General features: G+C 35.9%; 2 protein-coding genes across 4 annotated transcripts; one reads left to right on the top strand and one right to left on the bottom strand.

Moving 5' to 3' along the window:
• Window positions 1-1,952: 1,952 nt before the first annotated feature.
• tilB (touch insensitive larva B) lies at window positions 1,953-10,165 on the top strand. Its single transcript, XM_017618072.1, has 5 exons — window positions 1,953-2,042; window positions 2,107-2,953; window positions 5,002-5,210; window positions 5,281-5,320; window positions 9,459-10,165. The coding sequence occupies exons 1-5, from the start codon at window positions 2,033-2,035 to the stop codon at window positions 9,538-9,540; spliced, it is 1,188 nt and encodes a 395-aa protein (XP_017473561.1). The 5' UTR covers window positions 1,953-2,032; the 3' UTR covers window positions 9,541-10,165.
• Window positions 10,166-15,122: 4,957 nt separating this feature from the next.
• wap (DDB1 and CUL4 associated factor wap) lies at window positions 15,123-18,777 on the bottom strand. 3 transcript variants are annotated; one of them, XM_017618076.1, is made up of 6 exons: window positions 18,310-18,777; window positions 17,509-17,701; window positions 17,357-17,442; window positions 16,916-17,289; window positions 16,573-16,754; window positions 15,123-16,482 (listed from the first exon to the last, which is right to left on the bottom strand). In XM_017618076.1, the coding sequence occupies exons 2-6, from the start codon at window positions 17,697-17,699 to the stop codon at window positions 16,284-16,286; spliced, it is 1,032 nt and encodes a 343-aa protein (XP_017473565.1). In that variant the 5' UTR covers window positions 17,700-17,701; window positions 18,310-18,777; the 3' UTR covers window positions 15,123-16,283. The 3 variants fall into 3 exon arrangements, with proteins under 3 accessions (XP_017473565.1, XP_017473567.1, XP_017473566.1); XM_017618078.1 differs by lacking the exon at window positions 18,310-18,777 and adding an exon at window positions 17,955-18,106; XM_017618077.1 differs by lacking the exon at window positions 18,310-18,777 and adding an exon at window positions 17,935-18,106.
• Window positions 18,778-19,983: the final 1,206 nt, after the last annotated feature.

Consider the following 19,983-nt stretch of genomic DNA (forward strand, 5'->3'; position numbering starts at 1 on the left):
GATTACCAGTAAATAGTATNACTCAGAGCGAGAGAGTAACATTGAAAAGTACGGGATCGCTTTCTAGTAAAAAATTGTAACTTCTGTCAACTTCAACATAACCTCCAAATTTTCGTTGTAAATTTTTGCTTATTTTGTATGTAAACACACTCAGCTCACACATGTAAATAACCAAAAATACTTTCAAATCCATTAGAATCCACTTAAACAAGTTATTAAATACATATACATAAATAAGTCAAAAAGCTTCTTGACTGTTGTATGGTCCCCTGGGCACAGATACATTCCTGGCAACTCCTTGAAAACCACCTGTCATACTATCAGACAAATATGCCTAATACTTGATGTAAAGCTATCCATAGCTCTCACTTGGTTTGAATGCTCTTCTCTTAGGTTAGTAATCACCAAACTCTCCCGGATGACCACAAATGGAAAGACATTTAGGATATTGAACCAACGATTTTTGCTGCAGCTGCAGAACCGAGAAAGAGGTGAAGAGCATCGAGCATTGCTTAGCCGACCCTGAGCTCAGCGAATACTCTAAATTTTTTGTGTTATATAAAACGCACCAGGGGGTTTAATTATTGAGGGACGGCAACGATTGGCTTCCTTCAGTGGCATCACAACGGGCTTTTCCGCTTTTCCAGCCCACGAATACCTCCGTGCTATGCGCGGTGAAGCCCACTCTAACCTAATGCCGGTTGTATGTGACTAACTCCTCCACCCTTTCAAAGTTATAACTGCCAGCATTGACTTAGATGCCTAGGTGCACATGCACTGATACTTCGACATGCCCCGTTTACTACGACGCACACGTGCTTTGCATCTTTATCTCATTCTAAGAAGGCTCTGTCAGCTTTTGTTGTTCATGATCGTGGCGCGGCTCTTTGGGCAGCATTCTTCGACAAAGCAGTTTTGTTTACGGGTTAGCGAATTTTAAAGGAATCTTGGTTGTAATGCACAGCTCTCTGAGAGCTGAGAGGAAAGACTCGAGTTGCGAATTAATATGTATGTACTTATATAATGTTACGAGGTATCTGATTAGCTAGTATTTGATTTCTTCAAGAGATGTTTTTATAACTGCATACACCTACAAATTGCATATATTTCTTATTTGGGTGGTTCAACCCAGCAAACATTTGGAGTCATAAATGAGTCTTTAAGGAGTCCCATTTCGGAGCCTTTGTGCTCATAATGAGCTCATTTAAGAGTCCGAAATGAGGGTGTTTCCCTTCCTGCGAAGGTCGACCTTTATGAGCTTAAATTCATACATCAAATGAGCCTCAATATGAGTCATATTGGACTCTTGTTGGCCTCATATACGGCTCATTTTGGACTCTTTTTGAAGCTCTTAAATGACTCTTATTGGCCTCATAAATGCCTACTTTCGGAGTCTCATTGTATGCTGTTCTGTGACTCTTATTGGCTTTATTCTTCAACTCTCTTAATGAACTTACATTAGAGCCATGTTAGCAAGGAATTCATTTCAAATACTGTTGCATATTTATATACATACCTCTGCGCATACATATATATGTACATATATTGCAGCATTCATGTAATAGCAGTTGCTGCAGCTAAATTTTGTTTATTTTTCTTTCCTTATTATTTTTCATATCTGTATAAACAAGTTTACATATAAATTTCTAGTCGTTATTGTTTTTATACTGGCACAAAGTGCTGGCTCATAACTTGAATAATATATGACTCCTAAAAGATTCATATAAGGGTAAACAAATTTTTGTTTTTGAAACTCATATTTCTTACATACCTAGGACTCCTTTCTGACTCATATATTCTGAGCGCTCAGAATATGTTTGCGGGGAACTTACCGCTGTATTTTTCATTCCGTGCAATCAAAGAATATCCCCTTTTTGGAGACTCAACAAAATGAATAAATAATTTGTTTGGTTGCCACGGAAACACATTCATATGTATGTTTCTTTGATGTTTTTTCTTTGAAGTGCATCTTTTATTAAACAATAAATATTTTTCATAAATATACATCACAATTCAGGAAGATCTTCAAGCCATGGTGAAGAGTAAGTGTAAAAAAAATCCCCTATTCAATCGCACTAAACACTTTATGCGTTTCAAAATAAACAGTTACTGAGGCATTGGTGCGCAAGAAATCCGAGCATAATGAGTGTCTCATCAGTACGTTGGAAGAACTCTCCTTGCATCAAGAGGACATAGAACGAATCGAACATCTGCAAAACTGGTGTCGGGATTTGAAAATTTTGCTGCTACAATCAAATCTCATTTCCAAAATAGAGAATTTGCACAAATTGAAAAAATTGGAATATTTGAACTTGGCCATTAATAATATCGAGCGTGTGGAAAATCTGGAGCAGCTCGAGTCGCTAACCAAATTAGACTTAACTTTAAATTTCATTGGCGAATTAACTTCCATCGAATGCTTGAAAGGAAATTATAATCTACGCGAATTAATACTCATTGGAAATCCCTGCTGTGATTACCCGCACTACAGAGATTATGTAACGGGTACGCTGCCACAGCTGAATAGCCTGGATTGTGAAGAAATCAAAATGTCACAAAAGTTACAGGCGCAAAAGACATTGAGTAGCCATCGTGCTGTTATTGTACAAAAACAAGCAAACTATTTCATTGAGCGAGATGAGCAAAAGCTGCGAGTGGCACATAAAAAGACAGAACTGGAAGCTGAAATGGCGGAAGTCGATGATGAAGATAGTCGCATCAAGATGTTCTGGGATGCTAAAAGTGAGCATTGTCCCGAGACACGCACGGATATAGCAAAGTATCACAAGCTCGGCAGGGAGAAGAGGAACACCGAGCAGCATGATAAGAAAATGCATAGAACGCCAGCACTATTTGCACCATGCGGACGACCGTATAATTTGAATCAAGCGAAATTACCATTCCATTTGAGCGACGAGTACAATGAATACATGTTGCAGCTGGGTATATACAAGTAAGTGTGCTTGGTTTATTCTGATTAGTCGTTTAGTCTCGCTCAGCGTAGATGATGGTAGGCAGGGTAATGCGAGTGCAACAATATCAGGGTCATTGTCTGGGGCGGAATGATTCCAACTCAGGACAAAAGACCTAGACAATAGGGTTTCACCTAGACAATAGGGTTTGGGGGATTTGACACTTCGGATATGAGTTGATCATAAATCAAATGCCATTAAGTAGGACGACAGACTATATGGTATGCAACTTCGATTTCAGCTGTAACATGCAGGTGTTATTCCCATCCGGAAGGGACGGATCCAAGATGGATTGCGGTGTGGGAGCGGGAGTCTGGTTGGTTGGTTGGTAGAAGCGTCGCCTGGGTACATTCGCAGGACCCAATTAGTGCTGAAAGCACCATTTTAATACGCTTTCTCTGGACACCTGATTTTATCTGCTTTCATGATTCGTTGGGTTCGTCAAACCATTAGGATTTTCCAATGAATTTCTTTAGGTTAGTAATGGTAAATTTGGAAACTACCCCAAGATTTTGGATGGAAAAACTCCCGCCTTATTTGTGCCAATGCTGGGCACTCGCAAAGATAGTAAAGGACCGTCTCTTTACTTCCCACAAGATTATAGCTACGGCACCGAGGGTTATACGGAAGGCCAAGGCGGGAGTCTACTCCGAGAAACTCGGCGTGGCTCTGTATCTACGGTTGGTAAATGATACACGCTTTTTCCAAGTGGAAGTTCTAGGGATCACAGAAGCCTGTAAAATTCTAGGCAATAGAGTCTCTTGACAATAGCGTCGGCGGTTACCAAATCATGCTAGTAAGGGACTGCAAAGTGATACTGAGCTCAGTGTCTCAGTCAACTACCTTCTCTTTTGTCTGGGTTCCCGGACATAGGAGCATAGAAGGCAAATTAGCTGGCGAAGGCATGAGCCGGGGTGGTTGAATCTCAAGCAGTGACACTGTTGCCCCTTGGCATAGTCCAAAGAGATATTATAACGTATTTCCTTGAACTGGCTACTCGAAGGTGGTCAGATATAAAGACTTGTAAGAAATCAAGAAAACTAGATATGGCCTGACTATAACAGGACGAAGACCTTGGGCTTGCTTAGCAGATGAAGGCTAGAGTTACTCAGAATTGTAGCAACATAGGCAAACAGGCGGCAAAAATAGGTCAGCCCCATAATATGATTTTCCGCAGCTGTCAACTAGACGATAGCGAAGAAAGTGTCCAGCATTTCCTTTTTGAATGTCCAGGCCTTTCGAATATTAGACACAAAATATCTGGTAGCACGACTAACCCACCTATCATAGCGAAATTGATAGTTTCATTAGTGGTAGCGCGCACTGCTAATCACTACACCACCGCGGCCACAAGGTGGTAAGTTACTAAAAAAAAAGAATTGTAGACAAGTTTATACTTTTGATAAGGTGCTATAAAGATTTTGTCTGAGAATTCACCTATTGCCATTTTATTCAGACTTTCCAAAAAACGATCATAACGTGAGAGATCTAATGGGTTTAAATGGTCAACGAAAATATTGCTCGTAAAATTTTACTACTATATATGTACATATGTATCCAAACTACATATTTGCTCCGTGATAAATTTGAACATTTTTTTCTTCACTAATTCTAAAAAAAACTCAGGCAAAAAATTTCAAACTTAATATGGCCATATAAAATTAAGCCCAGGATGCAAAAAGTTTTGGGGCTTTTATTATATGAATTTAGATCTTTCATTCTGAGTTGGCATCATTCCGCTCCAAAAATGCAGTTGCACTGTGCAATAAGTGCATAGATTCACTGTGACATCATTCGAACTCAATTTCAACTTGGAAGTTTTTAAATATCGTAGAGCCTGTAGCTGCAGACTATTTACTACATTAATTCTCAAGAATCCGTCCATGTCATTAAGTAAAAATTTGTAATCACCAATTTTAATTACATCCTGGTAGAAAGAAACCAATAGTTAACCCATTCCAAAGTGCGTGTCGAATTCCCAACGATGAACGCTTGTAACATCGAAGTAACCGGTACTTTTGTATTGCAGACACTTGGATACATCACAAATCAAAGTGGACATCGAGCCGAATTATGTGCGAGTTTCTGTGAAAGGGAAACTTTTCCAAATGTCCTTTTCGGAAGAGATCAAAACAACCGAAGCTAGCGTACAACGTTCGCAAATAACCGGTTATTTGGTTATAAAAATGCCGAAATTGCATGTCAACGAAATGATCATTGTGCGATCAAGGCAACAAGGTAAGAATATGTATGCGATTCTAAACAATTTATAAAGAGAAATAAAAACCGAAAATATTTTTTTTTGCAGGAAATAACGTTAATTATTCAAGCACTAAAGAAGGAAAAGGGTAATAATTGTATAGGTAGTCATCAAATATATTCGTAATTAGCGACCCCAAGAACCCCCGGGTAACAAATTTCAAGTAAATGCAATAATATTTGAAATTTTTGTCCACTATATTTGTTCCGACATACTGCATTTCAAAAAACGTCACACATCCCTTAAAAGTAAACATGTTCATCCAAGTTTGAAGACCAAACCAATGAAATCAAGGCGCATTCATTCAAGGTGGTATCAACAACACAAAAACAAAATTTACATAAATTTACATGAATTTTGTTTTTCCCTTTGCTTTTTTGCTTTTGGCGGGTGAGCTATGACATCAGCAAAAGCAAAATGAAATTACACGTAAGGCGAATAAAAAAAATCAAATCAGCTTTTCTAATAACACCACCTTGTATGAATTCGCCTTGGCTCAAATGTACATATACGCAACTACTATAACTTTAGATTAAAAGCGCATACAGCAGCATATCAAATTTACTGTTGATAGAGAGAGAGAACCAAAGGTAATGTCACCGCCGTGCCAAAGAACGTAGATAACGTAGAACGTTCTTTGGCCATGCTGTGGTGAGTTTTCGTTAACACGCGAGTCCCATTAGGTAGATTGTGTTTGCGTCAATCTACGTCGACGTTACGTCGTTGACTGTTTGAGCTTTAAGGATTTTAATAATTTTTCTCGTGATCTTACCCTATCTAACTCTCGGTTGGGGTGGTCAGTCCTAAACTGGAGAGTCCTGACTTAAGATTCGCTCTCGGATCACAGGTACATCGAGTTTTAACTTGGCGAGGACGCTATTTGCCATGCGCCAATGAGAACGGAATTAGGTGATGGTTACGCCTTGCTCTCCCTCGTCTGGAGAGGGACGGAATGCGAGAACGACTGTGTCAAGGTACAACTGGGTTGTTGCCAGAATTGTGGCAAATGAAGATGCCCTAAGATATTATATTGGGTATTTTGACAGTCTCAAATCGCCTGGTCCAGATGTCATCCTTCCTATTGTAATTAAAGAAGGTGTTGAGCTTTTGTTGTCCAGATGTCATCCTACCTATTGTACTTAAAGGTGTTGAGCTTTTGTTGGCAGGCCTATTTGCAGAGTTGGCAATGCCATCAATAGGAAAGAATTCGCCTTGGGCATTTTTGTAGACATAGAGGGTGCTTTTGGCAAGGCCACCTTCGATAGCATGTGTAATTCTTGTGCATATAACTCCAACTACGCCATCCACAGTATTTTTGCGCAGAACCCACATCGAAATTTACAAAAATGTGCATAGTTAAATCCGAATTTATTAAAAAAACTATTGCTCGGAAATTTGAAACACTTATTTTAAACTAAAGTTTAATTTGTATGTGCAAGTAGATTCGGGTTATGCGTTCTCGATAAGGGCAACAAAGATTATTTTTTGTTCATTTATATAAAGCAGTGGATACAAATATACGTATATACGAAAGGCAAATTTATCTTTTTAAATGAACGCCACTAATATTTCCTGAAAACACACATCGATTTACATCTTTTATCTCGCCTCCGACACAGAAATGTTTTCGTACAAAAATTACTTAAAAAAGCTTACTCGTTCGTTTTTAGGCATGCCATTGTTACGAATTTCGAAAGTTCGAAAATACGATTCGGATTGCAGCATACTATTTCTACGATTTGTAACAAAATCCGCAAATGAAGATGAAGATGCCCTAAGATATTATATTGAGTATTTTGACAATCTCAAATCGCCTGGTCCAGATGTCATCCTTCCTATTGTAATTAAAGAAGGTGTTGAGCTTTTGTTGTCCAGATGTCATCCTACCTATTGTACTTAAAGAAGGTGTTGAGCTTTTGTTGGCAGGCCTATTTGCAGAGTTGGCAACGCGCTCAATAGGAAAGAATTCGCCTTGGGCATTTTTGTAGACATAGAGGGTGCTTTTGGCAAGGCCACCTTCGATAGCATGTGTAATTCTGCTTTACGGCATGGATTAGAATCTGTACTGGTAAATTGGATTCGTTCAATGCAGGCGCAGCAGGTCATCAGGAATAAACAAAAGCTGACGATATGACCTGTCTAGTGATGGGTTCCTCTCTGCCGGCTGTTTGCAGGAAAACCCAGACATTAATGAATATGATTGACACTTGGCGTGACTAACCCAACCAAAACTAGCGCTGTGCTGTTAAGTTCCCTGAGGCCGAATTCTGGTTTATTCCAGCACTTAACCCGGACTCACATATTGTCGAATCGTCACTGATGGCTCCAAAACTGACTCTGGGTCAGGATCTGGGGTCTTAATCGAAATCAATGTGGATAAATCCACAGATCACGTGGTGGGTGGAAAATAGGTGGAGGGGAAGGAGTTTACGTGCCGCAGTGACAGACAGGCAGTACTTAAGACATTGGCAAGCCCTCTAACAACTTCCAAACTAGTTCGGCAATTATATTGGTAAAGATAATGCTTGCTTTACTCTGGGTGACAGGTCACTGGGGAGTACCTGGTAATGAGGCATCTGACCACTTGGTCAGAGTTGGTTCTGTCCTGGCATTCCTCGGTCCGCAACCAGTTATAGCACTCCCCTTTTCGGCCATCGAAGTCACCATCAGAAACTGGCACCCCTATTCTGGATCCCGATTTTTCATAATTCGGAATTCATAGCTACGTTACGAAAAACGAAAAATCGACATGCTGCAACACTTGCGGAAACCTGTGCCGCATTGCCAGCTATCAGTTGTTTTTCGAAGACAGCTGTATGAAGGAAAACAAAGTGGAAAGGAATTAAGAAAACATTCATCAAGTGCTTATTTATTGTAAAATTTTTTGATTTCACGTATTTTGGAGGAAACGATGGATCCTATTCCATTTGAAATTATAGCAGTAGAGGAAGAGCGCGCTATGGAAGTGAATTCACAAAGATATGCGGGGCTGTCGGGCTTAGTAAGCATGGACGCATCTACGCCAGCATCTGGTTTAATTGCTCAACCACAAGCCAGAACTCCTATGCCTGAAGAATTGATTCTCAAACCAGTTAGTGCGATAACGGCTTCTTCTAAGCCATTGAAAACATGCACTTTGTTGGGTCCACCCCTGTTGCGCTTGCTTCTGCTTTCGGACGCACTTAGGGATTATAACCCTTACTAAGTAGAATTCTCCTTTCTGTGTTGCCGGAGAAGAGGGGCTTCCGCATGTCAAAGGTATGCAACATTTCTTGTGCATATCACTCCGGCTACGCCGTCCACAGTATCTTTGTGCAGAACAACTTTCATCTCGCCCCCGTCACAGCATTGTTTTCGTACAAAATTACGCAAAAAAAGCTTACTCGTTCGTTTTTAGGCATGCCATTGTTACGAATTTCGAAAGTTCGAAAATACGATTCGGATTGCAGCATACTATTTCTACAATTCGTAGCAAAATCCGAATACGAAAGAGTTGCAGAATAGGGGTGTGGGTGAATACTTCGCTCAGCAATGACTGGGAGACTTCGAGCGGCTGCAGGTGGACAAAATTAATGTTGCACTCAATCTCAGAGGGTCTTGCTAGGCATTTGCTTTCATTGAGCAGATGGGACTGCAGACTGGCCACTTCTCGAGGCTTAAACACCTGACTGTGATAGGTTTACATGTAAATCCCCAGTAGTGAACTATTTACCTTTAGGGTTGCTGCAAAAACTGCTCTTTTTAACTTTTAAGCAGGCAAATAAGGAAATTTAGAGCTTTCGGGTTTTCAATTGAAATAAATTAATTTGACAATATATTTTTTAAATTAGCCACGGTAAAAATTGGTTTTATAACTTAGCGGTATTTCTTTCTTAAATATAAATATTTAAAAAAACTGCATTCAAACTTTGTCAATAAAACCACAAATTAGAAAGTGACCACTTTTGACCCATCAGTCGTCAAGGGTTAAGATTTTTTTTGTGCAAAAATGTTGGAAATCGTATGCCAACCAATAAAGAACAGTTTTTTTTAATAATCTACTGATTTCTTCAAAATTAATTTTGGCCACAAAAATTTGGAGCTTNCAGTTTTTTTAACAATCTACTGATTTCTTCAAAATTAATTTTGGCCACAAAAATTTGGAGCTTTTTTTTACCCACTGTTTTTTGTATGTATGTAGTTCCAAAAAAAACTGCAATAAAAACTAATATTCTCTCCAATTGCAGCCAATCGGATTTAAAGGGAACTGTGGACATAAAAACTATTTGCAACAACGAAGATGTGGATGTTCCCGAATTAATTGATTAGTTTTTGCTTGTTCTCACCAATGACGACAACTTCCACTTAGTAAATAAAAAAATTTTCGTATAATATTTTTTTTTAAATAAAAATCGCATTGGTTTTATTTCTTGAAAGGGTAGTATGTACTCGTTTCTATGTACGTATTGTATGTATGTATGTATGTTTGAATGTATGCATGTTGATTCTTACAGTACAGTGGTTATTTCTTCGTACACCTATTACTACCAGTAATAGTAAATGTGTATGTACTTACAATATTACTTGAAAAAATTTATTTATGTTCTTAATTGGAACGATTTGTTTGTATTTATGCACATATACATATAATTATACAAGTTCATATGTATTGATTTCGCGTGTTCGAAAAACTCGTTAGTTTTACAATATTTTACATACTACATACTTATAAATCTTTCGATTACATGATGAGTTTGTATGACGTGCGGTATAGCCGGTGTTTTTGTTTTTTTTTTTGCTTTGTGTTTTTGCGTTCTGAATGGCGAAATAAATTGTCTCAAATGCGTTTCATGTCTGTTTGTATGCATTTGTATGTACATATGATGTATGTATGTATGATTGCATGTGAAATATCGGAAATTCTGTGTTAAGTACGTATGTATGTATATTTTCTTTGCGTACTGTACTCGTACTGTTACCCTTTTCTGCATTTACACTTTCTTTTTGTTTTTTTTAGAAAATTATAAATTCAGCTGCACTTGTTTATTTTGTTGGTTATTTGCTTAATTGTTTTATGTCTTCTTTTTTGGTTTTCTCTTTTTCATAATTTGTTGTTGTTTTTGATACGTTATATAATAAATTATTGCTTTAAAAATTGCAATTAAAAATTTAATTCACATCTTGCTGCGGTCTGTGTGTCTATGTTGTATGTTTTACAGTATGTATGTTCGTCCATTGTTCTTGTTGTTGTAATTGTGTAGCTACATTTTTTTTTTTGCTCGCTTTTTATTGCATTTTTTATTTTATTTTTTTTTGCCTCTTCTATTCATACACATAAAAATAATAGATGTTATCTATTTCTTTGCCGTTTTATTATTTGTTTGTTTACTTTTTTCTCTTTGTAAAAAATGTAAAAGTAGGTCTGTATCTCTTTAACATATTGATATCTGAAGGCGTAAAATATTCGATTGAAATCAACAGTAAATTTGAGTTGCTTAATTTCTCAGTTGTTTTAATTTTTGTTTTTGTTATGTTCTGCTCTTAAGCTCCTCTCCTAGACTGTTTCTTAATGCTAAATTCAATTTAAATTTAAATTTTTTATTTTATTTCTTCTTCATACAAAATAAATATGTATTTATTATTTTCGCCGATTTATGTATGTATATTTGTAAGTATCTACGAGTATGTATTGTATTTATGCTTATGCGTATGGTCTATGTATGTAAATGTGTACGCATGTATGTTCTATTGCAGTAATATTTACAGTAGTTATATTAATGTACACAAACACACATATCCACGTATAGGGATGTATGTACATCATATGTAACTATGTATGTGCGTGAGAATAATTTTAGTACGTATGTATGTATTTATGTATCTTATAGTTCGCGTGAGGAGTATTAGGGATGTTCGAATATGGCTTTTACCCCACATCCACACCTTTTATTTATATGCAAATGAATTGTCAAACTATATACATAAGGCCAGTTATCAGCTCTCAAGAAAGCGTTCAAGAAAAAAACTGCCATTATTTCGTGTATGACATCTGACAGCCTGTTGCCTCACTCTTTCCTCAAGAAATAATGGAACGGGCATACATATATTTCTGTTGCAAACATGGGTTGCCTTGTGCTCTTTTTTCACAAAAAACTTTATAAAACCGTAGTAGAAAGCGTAGCAAATTTCTTTGCCATTTCTTGTACATCATTTTATATGGAGTTTTTGCTTTTCTTGAGAGCTGCATACTGGCCCATACATATGAAATGACAGTTGATGTTAAGACAGTGGTGGTAAAAAATTCAAATCATGCTGAAATCAAGTTCCCCTTGTAAAATCTGTAAATAAATTAAAATTAATAAAAAATCGACTTGCCATTTATTTTAGCTGCCACTTTTGGCGAAATTTAAAAATATAGTGCCTAACGGTATGCAACCATTTATTTCATACGTACACATATTAATCAAATGTAAATAATAATAATTATGTATTATATATATATATATATATAAATCCTGAAAGCTACTCTGAAAGCACTTGATTTCATAGAAACTAAGTCGGCCGCTGTGGTGTAGTGGTAAGCAGTGCGCGCTTCCACTCCGCAATGCCTGGGTTCAAGCCCCGGTCAAAGCAACATCGGAAAAATATAGAAAAAATGTTTTTTTCTTAACAGCGGTCGTCCCTCGGCAGGCAATGGCAAACCTCCGAGTGAACTTCTGCCATGAAAAACAGCGTCTCATAAAAATACAATCGCCGTTCGGAGTCGGCGTAAAACTGTAGGTCCCTCCGCTTTGTGTGACAACATCAAGGCGCACGCCACAAATACATACATACATATTCAGCTATTTCCATTTTTTTATATAGTATCTACTTTATTGCAATTTGAATTGATATTTACGGGCAGATTATTACTTTAAAATTTAAAATCAAGAAACATAAAAAACACGTATGCACTTTAGAATGTATCACTCACCAAATAAATCAATACTTTTTCCGTCGGAATTATAAACTCTATTATATATTGAGACTTCTGCCAAAATACTTCCCAAAAAATACCCAAAAAAAACTTAATTATTTTATAAATTAGTTTTAAAATACATTTTTTGCAAAAAATCTCTTCGTGTGATAGAATACTTTAAGCAAATTTAATCAACTCAAAATAATGATATCTGTGGAGGTATTTCCAAATAGGTCCAGCCCTTCTTATTTGGCACTACAACCGTTTGTCAGTTTGGGCCGAGATCAAAAGGCTTCTGCTATGCGAATTTATGCCAGTTGGTTATCCCGAGCGCAGACAGGTCCTCCTGCACTTGGTTCTTCCATTGCGTTCGTGGGCGCCCTTGCTTTCATTATGCACCCACGGGTGCGAAGTTGAAGGCGCTTTTCACCGGAGCGTCGTCATCCATGAGTACAACATGTCCAAGCCAGCTCACGTAAATCAATATTTTTCCGAAATATTTAAGCGGAGTTCTTAAAAAGTAATAAGTTTTATAAGTCTGGTGGAAAACCCGCAACTTTTTGGGTGAGGCACCCCAAAGCATACATAGATAATACAATTAAATATGTACATTACGGTGGTCCAAAAATACACAGGAAAATCAACGTTTTAATATTTTCTTGCTGCAACTCTAGAAATATAGAAAATGGAAAATAGGGAGACTCGAATTTTTTATTTTGAAATGAGCTAATAGTTAATTGTGCCGCCGCACAGTTCTAGAAAATATTAATTAAATTATTTTATGTCGTCCAATTTAAAAACAACGTCAACAAATTTTTTAGAAATGCCTGATAAAGACGAAACAATATCAAATAAAAAATTTAAATCAAAGAGTAGGGCGAGAAGGGGTTTGATTTGGAAAATTACCAAGCGCAATAATATTTAAATTTTTATATTTGAAACTGAATCTCAATGTTTAATTTGTCGATATTATGTGATTTATGCAACAATTGCTAAAATACCATTTTGGTCTTATTTTTTCTAAGTATGTTCTTTTTAATGAATATATGTACATTTTTGGGATTTTAGTAAACTAGGGCTGAGTATTTCATTTAAAAGTAAAACGATTTAACTTAAATTTATGTAAGCAATTTATTAATTTCATTAGACGCGCAAACTCATTATCCGCAACTATTCGATAAAGCTTGTATCTCAGTTTATTTGTCACTCCTCTTAGACTTTAAACAAAACAATTTTAGCTGCTGGAAAGTTTTGGTTTTGATGAATTTTCTTTTTTTTTTGGCCTACAAGGAATTTCATTTACTTCGATTAATTCATTTGCATTTCGCTTTTCAATAGAGAAAGCCTAAATCGTTACCTTTCCAGTGGTATCCCATTTTTGTAAATAGAGCAAGAAATATTGAACTTATAACGGAATTTTGTTGATTTGACTTTTGTTATCGATATTTTCCACGGCCATAATTCAAAAAAAAAAAATATATATATATACAGTATTAGCCGACCTCGAACGGCAAATAGATTTTATGAGAAGCTTTTTCACGCAGAAACACTCCGAGCTTTGCCATTGCCTACCGAGCGACGTCCGCTGTTAGAAAAACCTTTTTCTATTTTAGATGTTACCTGGATCAGGTATCGAATCCGCTCCTACGCAGTGGTATTACCTCTGACCTCTCAACGACAGCGGCCGCCATCATTAGAGCGCTTTACATCAAGTTTTGGCGGCATAACTTAGGGGCAGTAGTTAAGACACTAATCATACGGTGAGTTTTATCATTGGCGTGGGAATATGGTTGTAAAAATTACTCGATTCGAGACAGCCGTGAACGAGCTTCTTGTCACGCAAAAATGCATTTTTATTACAGACGTGAGCGTAGTATTCCTCTCGTAATTCGTAATATGGTGACCTTCAATCTACTGTGACTTCAAATAAATTACGATACGTTTGATTGCGTATGTTATAATCCCAATTTGTTTAGAAGACAGCAGAGCACAGTTTGAAGAAGTCGTATGAAAATGAGTCGCATTATCTAAAGCTTTGCTTGCTCTTGAACAGCTCCAAGAGATTCTTCCAAATTTGGATAGAGCTTAAAGTTGTGCTCAACGCCATTACACATAGCCGTTCAAGTTTTGCCACGATCCCAAATTAAAATACTGCCGAAGGGTTCGTTGTGCCTACTTCTATCAATAGGACTTCATGAACTGCGAAAATCTGCACTTTCAAAATTAGGCTTGCCATTTACGTTTGTCTCCTTTTAGATGTTTTTATCAAGTTAGGCTTTAATTAAAAATTTAATTATCCATCACTGTTAAACGATCGTCAACTAGTTTATTGCTTCATCTTTTAGGCGCACCATTCGATGACGAGTTTTTGAGTAGAAGGCTCAAGAAACCTAATTTAGAGTTTTTCAATATGAGATAATTTTGCGCCTTGCACTTTCTAATGTGAGCCTGACGTTGTTGGATTTTGAAATATGTAAATATCCAAAAATTTTAACTGGTAGAATTTATGGAAATCAATTTGTACTTAGACTTGTGTGGTAGAGTACGGATAAAAATGAATGACGAGTGTTTTGTTTATATAAAAAAAAAATGTATTCACTGTTTAAAATACATACATAACATAATATCCATACAATGAAACTTCATAAATGTTTACATAAACATACATATTGCATTTGTTGTTTAGCAGGTGGTTGTTCTTGTTGTTCGGGGACACTAGTAATCTACATATGTATGTCTTTTATATGAAATAGAATTTGTTTGCTTGCTTTTTGTTGAATTGTTTTGTTTGTTTGTTATTTTTATTATTTACTCATTTGGTTTTGGCAACAATCTTGTTTTCTCTCTCGCAAAATATTGTTAAATTTTGTTTTGTTATTTAAACAGTACCTTTGATATTTCAGATACTTTACACTCGTTTTAATTTTTTAGTCTGTGCATCTATTTTTTTTTGTTTTTTGGTTTTTAATTTCTGTTGGTGTAGTTCATATACGTTTCGATCGGTTCGCATTGCTGATAATAAAGAAAATTACACTTTTTTTGTATTGCATTGACGAGTAAGTAATAATTAGTTTAGTAAGTTTGTAATCAGTTCTATTGATGTGGCTCTGGCTCATGTTATGTATATAGTAAATGTATAGTTTATATTGCTAGGCTAATTTTAGGTGTTAGTCACTTACTTACCACTGTTTACTTGTTAAGTTTTTGGGTTTTGCTTTTTAATTTATGACCGCTTTAGAGTCACTACACTCGTATGTACCTATATAATTTATGTACATATGTATGTATGTTTGTATGGTATGCTAACATTATATGTATGCCAATTGAAGTAGTGGTAAGAAATGTACATACAATGTTAATTACAAAATGCTTAGTTTTATACACCCTGCCACACAGCACTGATGTGTTTGGTACATACATACATTTATCAGATTCAGAATTACATTCGTTCAGCGATTTATAATCAAAACAAAAATAAACGACAATCAATAGCGTCACTTGTCGCGATTAATGAGATGAACACCCGAAAAGGAATAGCAAAACCTTGCAAAATGAGTATGCAAAGAATAAATAAATAAATAAATCAAGGTTATTCATTTAAACTAACTGAAAACCTTCAAAAGCCTAAAGTATTGATGTATTTAATGAATTTTCTCAATTGTATGAAAAATACTTTCATGATTTCCACACTTTCGAGTTTAGAGGGAATTCCATAAATTTCTTAATTTTTTCTTGTAATTTCTGATAAATAAAAGCGTTTTCCAATTAGTGTTTGTTTGCATTTTACTTTACTTAATTTAAACCTAAAAATTACTAAATGATTAAAAAACTAAAAAATAATAATAATAATAAATACAAGCAAACTACATATTTGAATAAAATGAACAAAAGTCGCAACCTTTAACAAAACTCACAGCGAACTACATACGAACGGTCATAGAACAGAACTGACCATAAAATAGTCGCAGTTAAGATTTTTTTGTCAAAAAATTTTGAAGTAGCTACTTGTAATTATCGTCAGATATATTACATAGATTATAATAATGTTTGTGGCTGAAGCTGTGGCGATGTATGTGCGCATGCTGCTTATTTTTGGCGTCGTATTATGCCATTTCTAGACACGCAATATTTCACATGCTTTCTTATAGCAAATCGCTATCCAATCGGGTTGTGTCGCACCCCATTGTATTTGATTCACTTCACCTTCGGCGGCTGTGTATGCCAATATTGGATCCTCAATTGCGCGCGGCATTTGTTGTATATCCCAGATCAGTGCTTGGTGATCATCACCGGCAGTGCATATGTGACAGGAACTATTTTAATAAAAAAAAAAAATGGAATAACAATTGCGGCTTTTTAGTTGAGTTCACTAATGAATACACATATGTATGTATGTAACTTACCTGTGCGGCGCCCACGCAATACCATTGACGCACGCTCTGTGATTGCTCAGTCTTGCAACAGGTGTACAAGGAACACGAACATCTAAAATTATAACTTCACATGAATCCATCGCTACTGTGGCTAAATAATTCGGATCCTGTTTATTCCAGGCTAAACGTAACAAAGCCGTATGCGTGGGATCCTTTTTGAATAAAAAGAAAATTGAAAAACAAATCTGTATACAATTTAAAATAATAATAATAAAGATGTGCCTCCAACTCAAAAAAATGGAAACTCAAGCAGTTTAGTAAAAGTTTTGAAATTATCGAGACCTTCTTTGCATATCAACAGCTTTCAACACACCTCATATATGATAGTCGAATGTTCTAAATGCCTCAGATCGAACATACGAACTGAGCCATCTGCGCCGACCGATGCGAACATATCGCGTCCACCGCCTGCTCGTGAGAAAGCTATGTCATATACCTCTTTATCATGCGCAATCAGTTGTGTCTTAACATGACCGGATACATAGACACGTCCATGTGGTTGTCCTGTTTCCAGACCCCAGATTGTGCACGTTGTGTCAATCGAGGAGGTGCCAACGAGATTCGGATCTACTTCATTCCAATCGAACGATGTTAATGGCGCACAGAAGTCACTATTTTTATTATTATTTAGAATACACTCCAGCCGTGTATCTGGTTCACCGGCGCGCCAAACACGTAAATAGTCACCTGTTATTTTATTAGAATTGTAATAATTTCTAAGTATGTGGACGCAGTTTCATGAGTATGTACGTACCGCTGGTTGCTAATAAGTCGGGATAGATTCCTTTGGAATCTGGTATCCACATTATTTTAGTAGTCGGGTATGGATGGTCGAAAGTGCTGAAAGAAAAATTAAACATATACAATAACTTCAAATTACCCTTTTTGATGTGGGTTTTAAATTACCTCTTAGCACTGAATTCGCTGGTATCTTCATCGAGACTTATGATTTGGACTTTGTTGTTGTATTCCTCAATGAAACTGCCTAAAGCAAGACGAAATCGTTTGTCAGGACGAACACTCCAGTTCATGGAGTATAGCGGCCATGGCGCTAGGTATTTGTAGATTTCTTTCCTCTTGCTAGCGGTTGATGACATAACTGCGTAAAGTATATTTTGTTAATGTGAGACTCGCATTTAAATTAATATAATGTTATTAAATAGCTAGGTATTGCAGAATATTCGATCAAATGTCAAAATGGATTATGGTACCAGGACTACTACATTTTGTTGTAAACCATATCCGAATGGATTTAGATTTTAAGGCTTACATACATACATATGTATGAAACTAAACTTAACCGACTCTATTAAGTTTCGAAGTAATAAATACTTTTATCAATCTTTCAATACTTAGGACCTGCCCCCGGGTCAATGGGTCAGCTTATTCCCGTTTTTCTACAATGCTAATAAACAATTTATCTGATAAAACACTTAAGCATTGGCCATAGTGGCAGACACACATCCTCCTAAAGACCATCTGCGAGCGGTCAATGGCATTGAATGCGACGACAATAATTAAAAAATATAGCAACAAAGAAAAATAAATGAATGCGGATCGCTATATAGTATATATACATGTAATAATCAAGCATTTACCTAATACTACAAATGTACATACATTAGTAAATATGTATATATTAAAATTACAGCAGCCGCAGCAACTTGGTAAATAAGGAAGTACTCGTATGTCTGTCTATAGACTTACCTTAGCTTTTGTTTATGTACTCGTATATATGTGAAACGTATTAATTGCGAAAAATCGAAGGGGGTTCCTTAAAATCAACAGAATTTCAACTAAACAAATTCCGAAAATGAAAATGCAAAATCAACCAAATCACTGCTAAAAAATGACCGATGCACACTAAAAACCCGGTCTCCGGCAATAATTTCACACCATTTTAGCTTTGTTTCTTAATTTGGCTGCCGTCTGACTTGACGCCCGTACGTTTTGTATTCACGTTCCGATTGGAAAAATGTGTTCTTGTTGTAGGTTAGCTTGTGTGGTATATTCGTCCAAAATATACAGCACTCAATACTCTTTAGCACTGAATTACTTTTGAAAAACACTTGAATATTCAAATAAATTGATTTAACACTGAAGTAGCAAAATTATCCCGTCTTTGCAGACGACAAAAAAGTGTATATAACAACGCGCAATTCTGACACTTTCTTTACATATGTACAACTTCAGCGAGTGAATGAGCAGTGTTGCCGACTACTTCAAATTTATGGAAGTGACATAGTGGCCAACCAAATGTTCTGATTTAATAATGTACTAGATTATGGAGAAGTTCAATGTTCACTTAAATTGTTTTTTTCATGTAGAAATACTTATCGCTTATTGTGTTAGATCTCAGTTTTTGGATAATTTATTATTGTTTTATCTTTTTTATCTACATATTACGAAATAGAAAATATAGTATATTTAATATAGTAATTACTAAATATTAATAGGGTCGCGACAGTGTGACAAGCTTCGACCATTTTTCTTTTATTGGTTTAATATTTATTAATTTAAATATAAGTATAGCTTTATATTAAAAAAAAGCATATAAATCCGAAATTCAAACTTTGTGCAAAAATTTAAAAAAGTACAAAGTTTCACCTCTAATTGGAATCTCTAGAAAAAACTTTAAATTTGTAATATAATAAAGAACAAATTTGAAGTTGCAAAAAAAGAGCGTTAAGTTTTGTCTTTTTTTTTTCGTTGACAGTGCAACAGCGTTCCTTCCAAATAAAGAAATTATTCAAACGCCTTGGTTCAAACCATAACACAAAAAAGAAGGTACTTTCATTTAATGACATTCGTTGTTGTTGTTAACCATTTGACTTTTAATAAAATTATGACGTTTCATCAAATTCATGCTACCTGATCACTATAAGAAATATTTTTTTTTTTAAGCAGAAGATTTTATCAGTATCTATATTCAAAGATGTGGAATATGATGAACTAGAAAATTATGCGGGCTACATGATTTCGAAAATGGGGTTGACGACTAGGTTTCAGAAAGCATGAAGAAAGTGTATACTCACATAACCATTTTGAAATATGCGTGTTTTTACTCTCTACAAAATAATTTATGCAACCTCACATACGCAGTTGTTTTTTTTTTTGTTTTGAATTTACAAATCCACCGCATTAGATGCACAAGATCCTGAACAGCCCTATTATCTTTTATAATCGTGAATGGCTTCGAGCAAGAAGAAGAAAATAGGTTTGTTCGTCGAGCAAAAAATTTGTACGAATTTGTACGAATTATCACGATTTTTGCCCAAATCGCGTTCGTGCAGACCAAAAAATTATCCAACACTCAAAATTGTGAGAGCAAAGTGACAGTTCTCTTGGAGAGAAGTTGCAAATTCTTGCTGGAAAAAATTT

This window comes from Rhagoletis zephyria, unplaced genomic scaffold (genome assembly GCF_001687245.7).
Source record: "Rhagoletis zephyria isolate East Lansing unplaced genomic scaffold, Rhagoletis_zephyria_1.1 Rzeph_scaffold_01551, whole genome shotgun sequence".
Classification (NCBI taxonomy): domain Eukaryota; kingdom Metazoa; phylum Arthropoda; class Insecta; order Diptera; family Tephritidae; genus Rhagoletis; species Rhagoletis zephyria.